The sequence below is a fragment of the Eretmochelys imbricata genome, chromosome 1, assembly GCF_965152235.1.
Source record: "Eretmochelys imbricata isolate rEreImb1 chromosome 1, rEreImb1.hap1, whole genome shotgun sequence".
In the NCBI taxonomy this organism is placed as follows: Eukaryota; Metazoa; Chordata; order Testudines; family Cheloniidae; genus Eretmochelys; species Eretmochelys imbricata.
Window position 1 is genome coordinate 301,228,584 of NC_135572.1, and position 14,158 is coordinate 301,242,741.

Here is a 14,158-nt window from a genome sequence, read left to right on the forward strand (position 1 = left end):
TAGCAAGGGAAAAGTTAATATTGTAGTAAAGCATTGCTTTCTCTGATAGGGTGAAAATATAGGGGGGTTGTTTTTGTTTTCCCCTCATCCTTTTTTCTTTGGCCACTTTTCCTGGTATGTGTCATTTCATAGCTCCTTTCCCTTCCTCCCCTCATCCGTGCCTGGCTTGGGCATCAGTAAACCTTTCCCTTCCAGAAATTCATGGCCACTCACATGACATACAACCCTCTCTGCCCCTTCCTTCCTAAGAAGGAGCCAGGGTCATTCAATGGACTAGCATGAGAAAGGAGGGGACTTAATGTTAATTTTGTACTTTTGTGCCTAGATACCACAAATATAGGCATAATAAAAATGCATAGAGCCAGGGCTGCTGTGAAGTCTGATCTGAAAGCCTGTCAAGAACATCACAGAATGTGAAGTTGGAAGAGATCCTCACAAGGGAAGCAGCAATGTGGCTCAAGGAGTGTGAAGTGCCTGTGTGTGAACCAGACATCAGACCTGTAGACTTATCAGCTGACTTGAAGGGAGCCAGAATGCTGTCCTGGCTCTACTTTGGCAGGTGCTTCTCTGGGATATGAGTGTCTCTTCAGGATATAAACATAATATTTTAATGACTGAAGAGAGAATGTTTCACCTATAAATGTCTCAGGCTGCAGCGAGGTGCACAGTTGTGAGAAAGGTGCACAGTCCCATTTATGGCAGTAGGGTGTTAACTTTGAAACATGACAGTTTAAATGACATCGTTAATTACACTACTGATAATTTTAGCAGAAACATCCTAGCTAATGTGCTTATTAAGTTGAATCCTATAACAGTAGAAAAGACATCGTAGTTCATTGTCTTTCTCTCCTGTGACCACTGGAGAATTGTTTGCCACAGTAAACACTGAAGTAATTTTGTGCAGTTCTATTTGCCACAAAATACCAGGCTCCAGTCACTTAACTTGGGAGTTTATTGCACAGAAATTGTCCTGCTTTTTTTTCCAGCTTAAATTTTTCTTTTTTTATTGTCCTCCCATTATTCCCTGTCATATCATGGGCCCCAGATCTCATAGCATAGTGGGAGCCATCACTCGGAGACTTGGAGGAAGAAACCAACCATGGAACAGGGTAACAGCCAAAATGAAAGAAGCAGGCACCAGTGAAGGTGGAGAGGAGAAGAGGCTGGGGGAACCAAGAGGGGAGATTGTGTGCCAAGTGGAATGTGACTAGATTTTTTTTTAACCACTTTTTCTCCCACTGCCTGCCTCCCCTCCTTATCTTCCACACTTCTCAATAGGATCATGAAGTAAGGCCTGACTAGGAGTGTAGCAAAAGACAAGGACCAAGAACAGGATCTAGGGAGAACTTTACTGATGGAACGGGGAACAGTAATATGTTGCATATTGGAACATTGGACAGAGTTCAGCACAAGGGTGAAAAAGAGGACACCAGTTCTCTCCCTGTTGTAGTAAATGTCAGCCTCCATGCAGTAGGAGTCTGTAGCCTAGATAAGAGTTCAAAATTCCACAGGTGTTTCTTTAATATATGGCACACAGGTTGAAAATATTTCAGTAGGTATTTAGACATACAGTCTTTGGGATAAAAGTAGTGGTTTCCTTCAACATATTTGGGATATATCCACACAGCAGTTAAGAGGTGTGATTCCGAGTGCAGGTAGACAGATTCACACTAGCTTAGTGTGAGCTAGCTTGCTAAAAATAGCAGTGTGGACATTGCAGCATTGGAGATGACTCATGCTAGCTGCCCAGGCTTGGAAATGGTGTCAGGTGGGCTTGGACTTGGGCTTCTAGCTGCCACTGACTCAACACCCACAGTGCTGTTTTTAGCACACTAGCTCAAGTCTATCTACCTGCCCTGGGAAACACACAACTCCCAGCTACATTGTAAATATATCTTTTAAATACTTTTTGTAATGGCGTTACAAGACAGATATGGAAGTTGCTGTCCCATTTTTTTATTTCCCCCAGAGGCAAGGAAACTGTACAAGTCAATATGTTGAATATGCTGTAGCTGCTGTTTTGTATGGGATGTCCCCTCACTTCATGATTGATTGGGTTGCTATAAACTTTGTGGACATTAGTGGTGTAGTAAAAGTCATGAATGCTGAGAGGATAAATGTGCATTTTTTTTAAATAATCCTAACCTAAAACTAATTCATTGCACGTTCTAAACTGTTACTAATGTTAATATTTTGAGCATTGGTCTACACACAAACTTGTATGGATCTAACTAAATCCAGTTTGAATTCTCACCTTTTGTTGTTTTTGTGCAAGCCTGTGTGTGTGTGCACTTAAATAACAAAAGATATGCGTTCAAACATCCATGCTAGTTATTTTGGTGTGTTTGCAAATAGACTAGCCCCTGGCATCTTTGCCTCTTCTTCAGCCACCCCAAGAAAAGTCTGTGGCACAGGGAAGTTATACTATGTTTACAGTACATCATTCTACATAAATAAGTTTGAATCTGATTGGTTCAGGTATACATTTGTGGGAACTTGATGTTCTGGTTCTGCTGTTACCAGAAACACTCTAGTTACTGTGGTCTTCTGTTGAGGATCTGTAAGTGAAGCCAGGGCAGTGTATGTACAACTTACTTTGTCTAAGCACAGTAACATGGCACTTTGCAGTGGACTGCTGGGAAGCAATCTTTTGCACAAAAGATGTCAAACTTGTACTCTTAGTACTTCATTATGTTAGGATATTGTTTGGCTCTCCTCTGAGACGTTAGCTAGGCTTGTGTTTTCAAAAATGTTCTTTGTGACTAATATCAAAAATAACTTGAAGGATAGGAGTCTGAAATAATTTACTATTTTTAATTTGCTACAAGGATTATAAAGAGTAAATCAAATTAGAATGGTTCAGTAGGCTTCCAGCACTGGATAGTCAGTCTCTTTCCGCCACCCCATATCTTTATTTTAGAAGTTTTAACAGGTAAATGTCAGAGACAATACAGTAATCCTTACAACAGTGAGACATTATACAGTAGTATAATCACTGGATCTCTATTTAACAGATGTTGCCGTGTTACAGAATGAGCAACTTTACACTACCCGTTACATGTCTTTTCTAGTGATTTTTTTATTTAAATTGAGTGAAATCTCTGATTACATACACATGTCACACACCAGGCATGCCTATAAAATGTCAATATTAAAAAAAGTGGACAGGTGTACAGGGGTTCTTTTGCAGGTGAATATACCTAAGTCCTTTGTCTTGGTATGTAATTGACACATCATTTTTTCCATAAAGAATGCCTCCCATATATATATTTATTTTTTTGGAACCATTGCTCTAGAGTTGGACTGTTTTTTTGTTTTTTTTTTTCCCCAGTGGGGAGCTATCAGCCTAGCAGCTATTAGCAGATGAAAGATTAATTCTTCATTTCCTTTTGTATGATTGTTCCTGCTAAGAAACCCCAGGAGGGATTACCAAAGGATCATTTGGTAATAAATATCTGATACTTGGGGTTACAAACTTCATCACAGTAATGGCTGGATGTGTCTACCACATATGCATAAAATCTTCTTCGACCACAATTTCTCCAACATTTATCCTCATTCAATCTCTCTGTGTATCTATAGCTATAACCTGACTGGTTTGAAGTACCATTTGAAATAGCATCTTAAAAAATGTTTTTATTATGCTACAGACTAAGTTAGCTTAGTCATTTTTTCTAGATATAACCCCATTCCTTTGCTGTAATTTGTTCAGGTAGTTTTTAATTCACTGTGGGGTTTTGTTTGTTTGAAGAGGGAGTTGGATTAAGAAGTGGGGGCAGTCAGTAGTAAAGCATTCATATATCTTAAAGTATATTCCACAGTCAAGAGGCAACATAATGCACAGTGAGGGCTTAATTACTGTGTCTTTGACCCCACATAAGAGTTGTAATAAAAACACTGATGTGTAGCCCTATTTTCGTGAACAAATGAGTTTGCTTTCTTTCCCCCTTTTGTGACTCCACTACCATGCCGCTCTCCCCCACCCCAAAAAGCAAGCAAACAGACTTTCTGTATGCTGGTCTATGTCAAGTAATGGGCCAGGTAGTTAAGGCAGTAATCTGAAGATAGTATTTGGGTTTTATTCAGTTCTATTAGAAATGACTGAACTTTGTGATACAGGGGCTATTATCCTGCCAGTTGTAAGGAATTTCTGTTTTATGAGCAATGCTGACACAAAGACAGCACTGTGTAAGCCATGTCTATAACTGAACACTTTCACACTGCAATTTAGGAGGCGTGCAGTTCAGGAAATTGCTGGCTTCTGCTGGAGCACACTTTTACTGCAAGGAAAATTTTATTCATCACTCAAGTAATTGGCAGTTTTAATACCTAGTTAGTAATTACCTTATAAACAAACTAATATATAAATGAAAGGCTCTATGACCTGTTATCTAAATCATAGCCTTATTTGGCCAGTGAAAGTGACACATGATGGTTGTGGTTGTTGTTGTTTTTTATTAAAGTAATTTGTTACCATTTATTATAAATACTTCCAGCTAAGAGGTTTAAAAAAAAAAATGCAGTGTACCTTTACCAGACAGCCTGAGGAATGAAACATGATACAGGAGAGCAATGTTGGAGAGGCTGCAGGATCATTTACTCTTAATGGGAGGGCCTATTAATCTATTACTTCTGATTAAGTTTTTGAGTCTGGATTTTTCTGTCCTAATGAGTAGTAACCCCTTCTCATGTGCATAAGCAACCACCCCAGAATCTGTGGCCTACCACTTGATTTAAGGCCAGTATTGCTAATGTATTTTCAGAAACTATATTCTTGTTCATATCTTAACTTAAGCCACTTGGCATGCAATCTCTAAATTGGGGGTCTCAAACATGTGGCCCACGGGGTTATTTGCTGCGCCCGCCAAGCTCCCTGTACCCCCCCACCCCCTGTGCTTGCTCCCCCCGAGTTATTTCCTGTGGGCTGCCAAGCTCCCCTTCCCCCTAGCGCACTGCGTCCCAGTTCCCCTGCCTACCTCCAGGTGCTTAGCGCTTTTCAGCAGGGAGGGGGGAGGAACAGGGAGCTGTGTGCTCAGGGGAGGAGGCGGGGACGGGGATTTGGGGAAGGGGTTGGAATGGGGCGGGGAAGGGGTTGGAATGGGGCAGGGAGGGGGCAGAGTTGGGATGGGGACTTTCGGGAAGGGGTTGGAATGGGGGTGGGGAAGGGATGGGCACGAACAGGGCCTCATGGAAGGGGTGGATTGGGGGCAGCGGTGGGGAGCAGGGGTTGTCAGTGTCCGGTCAATGTACTAGTCCTCATGTGGCCCTCCTGGTGGTTTTAGTTTGAGATCCCTGCTCTAGATGGTGGGGGAAAAAGATCCCAATTTTTGAACACTGCTAAAACTAGGTATAGGAACTACTTCAACTAGATCTGATTGAGGTAGACTGGAACCTAACCAGCAAAGAGCAGACGCTGGCAGATGGTTACATTCCTATAACCATTTCAGCTCCATTCTCCACTTTACCTCCCGAGCTCTGTACAGTGGATATCCCAGAATGTATTACCCTGTGTACTGTTGCTTCTGATCTCTCTGCATGTCTCTTGGGCATGCTATCCCTCACTGAAGCGGTATAGGATTGCTGCTCAGATTTTCCTGGAATAAACCAATACAAAAACAAGGTTAGGTAGAATGGCAGGTACAAATGCAGAAATATGGTTATGATAAAAGGAAAAACTGTTTCTTGTAACAGGCTCTGATGCCAATGTCTCTAACCAGTTGCAAAGTTACTGTTGTAGTATGCATGGAGACAGGAAATACCATTAGTTGTGATGACCACACACAAAATCCCAGACACTCCTGTATGGGTGACATGTACTAGTTTCTTTCTTAATTATTTGAGATGAATTGAAATATCAACTCCACGTACAAAATAGCTGCTCTCTCTGTGGTGGTGCACAGTGATCAATCTGTCTTCTAATCTAGCTCCTTGTCCTTTTTTGGCCGTTTGGGTGGATGAACGTTCTCGTAACACTTATTTTAAAACAGCATTGTGGTGTGACTTGGTTAAGCCTTAGCCTGATTTCACTGCAATGCTGAGTGTCCTTTTGCTCAGTGACAGTACTGTATATCTTTAAAAAAAGATGTGCTCTTGTTCAACCACAAGTCTTTTGGAAATGATGCCGGAATTACTGGATGAAATTCTATATAGCCTGCACTGTGGAGGCCAGTGTGGATGATCACAGTGGTTCCTTTAGGTCTTAAAACCTATGAATCCCAGTAATCAGATTGTAATACAAGTAGATTCTTTTTCTGTCTTGGCAGTGTGATTAAGGAAATATGGATAAACAAGTTTCTTCAGAACATGCAGAATTGTAACTTGGTATATGATGTTAGCTAATCATTTTACTGAAGAGAACTTGCTGAATAGTATCTCTTCTCCGAAAAGTTAATTTCTCTATGGGAGAGTGGAGAACTAGTTTTTGCCAGGTTGATGTATAGTTTGCAAATGTTTATCACCAGAATGGCAGAATCTTTGACTAATATCCTAAAATTGCAGGACCAGTAACAAGATTGGGAGCATCTTGCCTGAACATCTGAAACCATTTCAGTCTCTAGAAACATTGGACCTGAGCAACAATAATATTTCAGAGTTGAAAACTGCATCGTTTCCTTCTTTGCAGCTCAAGTATCTGTAAGCAAACCTTCATTTTTAAATTTTTCCAAAGTGCTTTCAAAACGTTGAATATGCCATCAAATTATCTTAGTTGTCATTGCAGACCATACCTATCCTGCCTCTGTGCCGAGGCGGTATTTTTTTTTTCAGCTTGATACTAACTTTAAATATTTAGTCCCATCTTTACCTGTTCACAACATAGATCATTGGTGTAGCCAGCTAGACTGTTCCAATGGAGCGTTTAGTTCATAGAAAATAAAAAGTCAAAGTACTATGGCTAAACTGGTTAACAAAATATCTCTTGTTGAGGCCTAAAAATGTTACAAAATAAAGTTAAAAAAATCTTCAATTGGGTTTAGTTATATTGAATTACATTTGGAGTTTTATTAATTTCTTGAATCTTTACAGTATAATTGATTTGAGAATTCAGTTAATCCATAGCTGCATTTAGTCAGCATAGTTAAGGGGCATATGCTGATAACATACTTGCCAACTCACTGTTTTCTGACAGCAGCGAACTCTTACAGAATGGAACATAACTCTTGGCCCTCCAGTTCCCCGTTGGTGAGGACTGTGGTTAGATCAGTAATTAATCTGTTAAATTCAAGTGTTGTTTACCCTGAGATAGGCACTGTATGATAATTATATCATACTACTTGGTATTAAAATTCCATTAAATAATTGTATATCTAACCTCCTATACATTTTCTCAACAGGTATATTAACAGTAATCGAATAACCTCCATGGAGCCAGGTGCCTTTGACAGTTTGTCTAGCACACTTCAAGTATTGAAACTGAACAGGAACAAAATTTCAGCCATCCCTCAAAAGATGTTTAAGCTGTCCCATTTGCAGCACCTGTAAGTGCAACCTACAGGTGGCTGATTGTTTTCAGGTCTTGCAAAGCGCTGGCAGTGCGGGGGTAACCAGACTCGAAGCGAGGCAGACACTGAGAAGCTGCAGTGCAGCTTCTAGTAACTGCAGCCTGATAGTGAAGAAAATACTCACATATAGGGTGAGATGGGAATAGTCTTTGTGCTAAAATTGGATTTGCCTGATAAAGAAAAATACACAAGGGCAGCAAAAATACTCCATGAATTAGACACCTGAGGAGATACAAAGTGAGCTAAGGGCTTGTGAAAAAACACTCCTCCTCCCCCCCCCCCCCCCTTAGTGGAGCAAGTTTCAGTGCTGTAAAGCATCCCTATAGACAGTGCACCAGCACTGGGAGCCGCGCCCTTCCTGGAGGTGGTGTGTTTTGGTTTTGGTTTTTTAGAGCGCTGGGAGAGCTCTTTCCCAGCGCTCTGCCGCGACCACACAAGCCACGTTCAAGCGCTGCTGCGGCTGTGCTTTAGTGTTGCCAGTGTAGACTAGCCCTAACTACATAATTAGGAGACAAGATCAGCCTCCACATATTTTCTTGGCAAAAACAGATGCAGGGAAATCATTTGCTTTCAGAAAATGATAGGACAGGGAGCAATACCCTAAAGTTAGACGCCATCATCTTGACTAATGATACACTTCTGTCAGAACTTTTTTTTACCTTTTAAGTAATATCTAAAACTATTATAAATGAAAGGAATTAGAGAAGAGGCTTTTTTTGTTTTCTCTGAGCATTTGATAGTACTTTGTGTCTAGGGAGTTTCATTGTTTCTCCTGTATAGAGAGATTTCAGAGTAGCAGCCGTGTTAGTCTGTATTCGCAAAAAGAAAAGGAGTACTAGTGGCACCTTAGAGACTAACCAATTTATTTGAGCATAAGCTTTCGTGAGCTACAGCTCACCTCATCGGATGCGTTCAGCGGAAAATACAGTGAGGAGATTTATATACATAGAGAACATGAAACAATGGGTGTTACCATACACACTGTAACCAGAGTGATCACTTAAGATGAGCTGTTACCAGCAGGAGTAATAGCTGGAAATTGGAGCTATTACCAGCAGGAGTAAACCGCTGGAAATGGCCCACCTTGATTATCACTACAAAAGGTTTTCTCCCCCCCGCTCTCCTGCTGGTAATAGCTCATCTTAAGTGGTCACTCTCCTTACAGTGTGTATGATAACACCCATTTTTTCATGTTCTGTGTGTATATAAATCTCCTCACTGTATTTTCCACTGAATGCATCCGATGAAGTGAGCTGTAGCTCATGAAAGCTTATGCTCAAATAAATTGGTTAGTCTCTAAGGTGCCACAAGTACTCCTTTTCTTTTTGTATAGAGAGAGTTCCTCTGCTGTGTGGGTCTCCTATATGTCTGTCTTAGTTTGCAAATATGACTTTGAAACCACAAAAATTGGCAGGGGGATTTACATGAGTTTGGGGAGTTGTAGTGTGATACCCAAAATAACTCTTAATTGACTGGATTTCAAATTGAGAATGCCTCTTTAAGGGACAAAACTTCATTTGATTAGCTCTTAAGAAAAAGTATGTAATAAATAATAAAGGTAGCTAGGCAGGAGGATACACTGTTGAGGAAGGTGGTTGCATACCATCCAGACATATTGAAAAGCAGTTTAAATCAGATCTCAATGGAAGTGAGAGTAGACTTGAAAATTCAGGGTGTATTTATGATCTCCATGGTCTTCTCAATCTTTAGATCCATCTGAAACTGTCATTCTTACCTGTTCTGATGTGCAGGGATTCAGATGAATGGAAAGCCAATCCTTATGCAGGTGGATTTAGTACCTTAGGTAGTGTGTTTACTTACCACTGCCAAGGCAAAGGAATTATGTGACTGTGCGTGATCTCATAATCATGCCCACCTTGACTTGCAAAGCTAGGCAGAGGAGGAACAGGGAAACACCAGCGTCTGCTATTAAGTGTGGCTCCATTAGGGCTTCTGTACATTAACCCCTGATGCAGAAGTGGGTGATAGAGCAGGTTTACAGGTTTGGTGGTTTAGTTCCTGAAAAGCTAAAAATTTGAAAAGTGAACTAGGTTGGAGGTGTAGAGTTTTGTGCCCCTGAGTGGGAAGGGTGTAGAAGCAGAAATCTCCTAGGGAGGGAGAGGCAGCTTGGCAGATCAGTAGTCCTTATGGAGAAAACAGAGGACCAATCTTGGTCCCTTTATAAGGATCCTTCTTTATTTAAACCCCTGATTACACACTAATTGCTACTGACTAAACATCAAGAACTTAAAAATGAATGTAAACTTCAGAAGGTGATTCATTATCTCCTAAACCAGCTTGGACCTTTTAAATTTAAAAATCAATGTAATAGCAAACACATGTCCTTCTATAGTTGAAATACATTAAGATTAACTGTGCTAGGACTATTCTGTGTTACAGTAAAAAGGTCTCATTTATCTTGTTTACTTTGTTTCATGTGTAGTGTGGGTGTTTAAAGTCTGATGATGAAGAAATGTTACAGGCATCCAGGTAAACTTACTCTGTTGTAACTGTAAAATTTATTGATGCAGGGAGCTGAATCGCAACAAAATAAAAAAAATAGATGGGCTTACTTTCCAAGGACTTACTGCTTTGAAATCACTAAAAATGCAACGAAATGGGGTAAATAGACTCATGGATGGAGCTTTCTGGGGACTAACCAACATGGAAGTCTTGTAAGTATAAACTTTCAGTCTTTTCAGAAGAGACATAATTTGTGTAATTCAAAATAAATAGACATGCTTGATCAAATTTTGAAGATATTTTCAAATTTAAAATATTTTGGTTTGACAAGTAGTGAGCATTAATAATATGTAAATGCAGTTCTCGCAACTCTGCATGCCTTTTTGTATATATTCATTCTATGAAAACCAGGTATCTAGCCAGTAACATCTCACAATCAATCTCTGATCCATGATGAAGCCTGCACTTCACTTATTTTTTTTTTTTACCCTAAATTTTGTCTGTGTGTTTTGTAGGCAGCTGGACCATAACAACCTAACAGAGATTACCAAAGGCTGGCTTTATGGCTTGCTGATGTTGCAGCAGCTCCATCTCAGCCAAAACGCCATCAGCAGGATCAGCTCTGATGCCTGGGAATTTTGCCAGAAACTCAGCAAGCTGTGAGTAGCTTTTATTCTATTCCAGTTCTGAGAGCGGGGTACATGCCAAAGCATGAGCTGCTTACCACTGATCTGTGAATTTTTCATAACAAAGTTTCCAAAGTGACAACAGCTTTTTTTTGTGTGCAAGATAGTCCTATTTTGTTGTGAAAAGTTGAAGCCAACCATGACCGCTGCAGTTGTGCTAGGGCTTTGACACAGCAATTTTCGAATGAAAGAAATCCATTTGTGAATAGCAGGAAATAATACGCAAGTTGTATAATAATCAAAAATTGTGTAGGAGGCTTTGTGATAGCTGCAACTAAGAAGGTTTTTTGTTTAAAAAATGAAGTGGTAGGGAGAAATGAGTAATAAATACTCAAACATTGAAACAAATTTTTCCATCTTGAACTTGCAGAGATTTAACATTTAATCACTTCGCAAGATTAGATGATTCAAGCTTCGTTGGTTTAAGCCTACTAGTTGGACTGTATATTGGGAACAACAAAGTAAACTACATTGCTGATTGTGCCTTCCGAGGACTTTCCAGTTTACAGACTTTGTAAGTTGACATAATTTATTTTTAGGTCAGAAACCTAGGTGGTGCGTAAATATTCCCCCCCCCCCCTTATTTTTTTCTTGAATTAATTTTGTTTTGAAGGAAGTGTAAAACAAACTTTGTAGTTCTAATCTTTCCTAGACCTTAGTAGTATGGTTTCTTTTTTGGTAAGATTTCATCCAGGGTAATAGTATCTGTTTTTTCGTGCAGTACAGGTTATGTACAAATTTATACATTCCCAGACCTTCCTATTTGTCATAGTGATTTCATAAGGAAGCTTCTTAAAAGAATCTCTGAAGGGAGAAAAGGAAACTAATAAATGGCTGTTTCTATTCTCATGGCAGGGAGCACAATACTAGCTTTCAGCCATGGCATCGTGGCACCTGCTGTACATGTGCACCCCAAACAAGCTATAGGCACATGGGTGGCCCTAGTAATTGGCTGGAGACTGGAGGCGGGGGACTCAATCCTCCTCGCTCCCCCACATCCAGTTTGTAGCACCCAGAAACATTCCTCTCCAGGCCCTGCTTGTAGGGGAACGTGGAGGTCAGTAAAACTGTCCCTCTGCCAACGTGGCTCCCAGTCCCTGTCCCATCCCCACAACATCATGCCTTTTTAAGGGAAGGATTTATGAGGAGCTGTTCTGTCAACTCCTGGGTCCCTTGACTTTGCAATCTGACCACCCTCTGTCCTGTGTGGGTCCTTTTTAAAAAGTTGCCTTTAAATCTAATGAGATGAATACCCTAACAGCTAAATGTCATAATTTGTATCTAAAGCATTAACCTGCCATGCCCCAGAGACTCTTGCAAATCCCAGTGGAGCTAAGAGGGAGTGGCAGAAAGGCTAAAACAGCACTGACAGCTTAGGCACCATGATTATAGGTTCCTCCTAATTAAATACGAGTTTCCCTCTTGGTAGATGTCATGAGGGTAGAAGCCTAAGCCCAGACATAGATATATTCAGAGGGTCATTAAAGACTAGGGGTTGATGATTATCAAGGCTTTGGGTTATTTAGATGTGTCATCCTTTAGCATTTGTCTGAATACTGTCTAGAAATAATGCTGTTTTACTAACTTTGTGAATTGGTGGGGGGAGGTGAGAAGTGTGTGAATGAATTAAAATGGTCATACTCTGGAGGATGTTCAGCCTCAGTGTATTAGTGACATTTCCAATGGCCAGAACAGTAAGTTAGAGCTTATTCCAAGGGCTGGAAAAGCGTACATTAAAATTTTACTTCTAGGATTCAGACTTTCTGTGTATTCTTCTCCTGTGGCATAGTTCTGAGATTTTTTTCTAAAATCCTATCCTACAGAATTCTGATTCTCTGCTCAGACACCATTCCTCTTTCACAGATCTGGTCGCACACCTTTGCTGTGATGGCCCAAGGGTGTAAAACTTGTTCCCTTTGACATCCATCTGTTGTCATATTTAACTGACTCTTTAAAGCTTTTGTCTTTAGGTGTGGTTTTATTTTGATATGACAGCTGTTGGCTCCCTCATTTCTTACCATCCCCACTTTCCTTTTTCCCTTCTGATATATTTGGATGCTCTTGAATTTCTTTTAAATAAATTGATTCTTGTCATCTTTTAAAGTAGTGGTGAAAAAGGTCAGGCCCTTGAACTTCAGACATTCCAGAAAAAGAAACAAATTGGATCAAGCGTCTTTTAAAATTGATATTAATATTGCACAATGTTCCTTACACAGACCATTCTAGAAATTGTTTTAAATACCATGTACTACTGAAGAAATATATACCTTGTTTTGGGGGGGAATTTTCCTTTTGTGATTGGTTCTGATCTCTTCACCCAGGGATCTGAAGAACAATGAAATCTCATGGACTATTGAAGATATGAATGGTGCATTCTCTGGACTTGACAAACTTAGAATGCTGTAAGTATGACTGACCTGATTTTGGATTTTCTTAGTTACTTAAAAATATATATATATTGGCCTGAGCTCAGATAATATATACTGTGAGGGAGCCCAACCTTGGCGATTTTATTAGTCTCTTAAATTTGTGACTTCCTTACTGTTTTGCTCTTCATTGAAGCCTTCTTTTCTAGAAAACAAAACACCAGCTCTTTAGTCAAACAAAATCTGAAGACTATGATCCTTCTTGAATGTTATCAATATGGAGATTCATGCAGTTGCTGCTTAAAAACCTTTCACGCAGAATTAGTATTGCTCATAATACGAAATGAAGGGAGGTGTGTTTTCAAAGATTACAAAAGCACAGTGCCTAAGGGAAGTCTTTGATAAAGTAATCCAGTATCTAGTGGCAATGGCTCTGCTATAATGCAAAGATGTCATTCCAAATATACAGCTATGGAATGAAAAGATGCTTACATTTATAGATTTTAAAAAACAAAATTCTACATTACTGAACCGTACACATTAAACATCTTTGAAAATCATACCTACATAGTTACTGAAGCAGAATAAATGGGTATATTTTAGAGATGAGGTATTTTGTTGCAGCAAGAAAGGCAGAATGGAGAATGTTAGTCACAGTTTAGTAATAAGTGCCTAAAAAAGCAATTGTATAAGATTTTCTTCATAGTTCCAAAATATGCCCCCATTTTACTGCATCTGTTTTCAATTAAGTATTTATATTTCCAGAATACTCCAAGGAAACAGGATTAGGTCCGTTACAAAGAAAGCATTTTCTGGTTTGGATGCACTTGAACACCTGTAAGTAGCTGAAATTCATATTTAACCCAGCAGTGACCAAAGCAAATATCAAGATTAACCAAAACAAATATAAAACTACCAAGCTTACCTCATGACTGTCTGAATGAAGCAGATTTACCTTGTTCATCAGTAGTGTGGTACGTCTTAACAAGAACTTTCTGTCTAGGAATTCTGCTCCAAGTGCTGTATTTTTAAGTGAACATCAGGATACTATAGAAACTTGTCTTTGTTCTTTTGTTTACTGAGCTGATAGCTGCATTCTGTACTGATAATATAGAGAGGTATAGCTTGAATCTTTATTTTAACC

General features: G+C 39.7%; 1 protein-coding gene across 1 annotated transcript in view; it reads left to right on the plus strand.

Annotated features, from left to right (window-relative positions):
* Positions 1-14,158, plus strand: part of LRIG3 (leucine rich repeats and immunoglobulin like domains 3) — a 51,986-nt gene that overhangs the window by 19,076 nt on the left and 18,752 nt on the right. Inside the window, exons 4-10 of the mRNA XM_077807757.1 lie at positions 6,499-6,633; positions 7,332-7,475; positions 10,031-10,174; positions 10,478-10,621; positions 11,019-11,162; positions 12,970-13,050; positions 13,780-13,851. Coding sequence (XP_077663883.1) covers positions 6,499-6,633; positions 7,332-7,475; positions 10,031-10,174; positions 10,478-10,621; positions 11,019-11,162; positions 12,970-13,050; positions 13,780-13,851 — 864 coding nt within the window. The remainder of the gene's footprint in view (positions 1-6,498; positions 6,634-7,331; positions 7,476-10,030; positions 10,175-10,477; positions 10,622-11,018; positions 11,163-12,969; positions 13,051-13,779; positions 13,852-14,158) is intronic.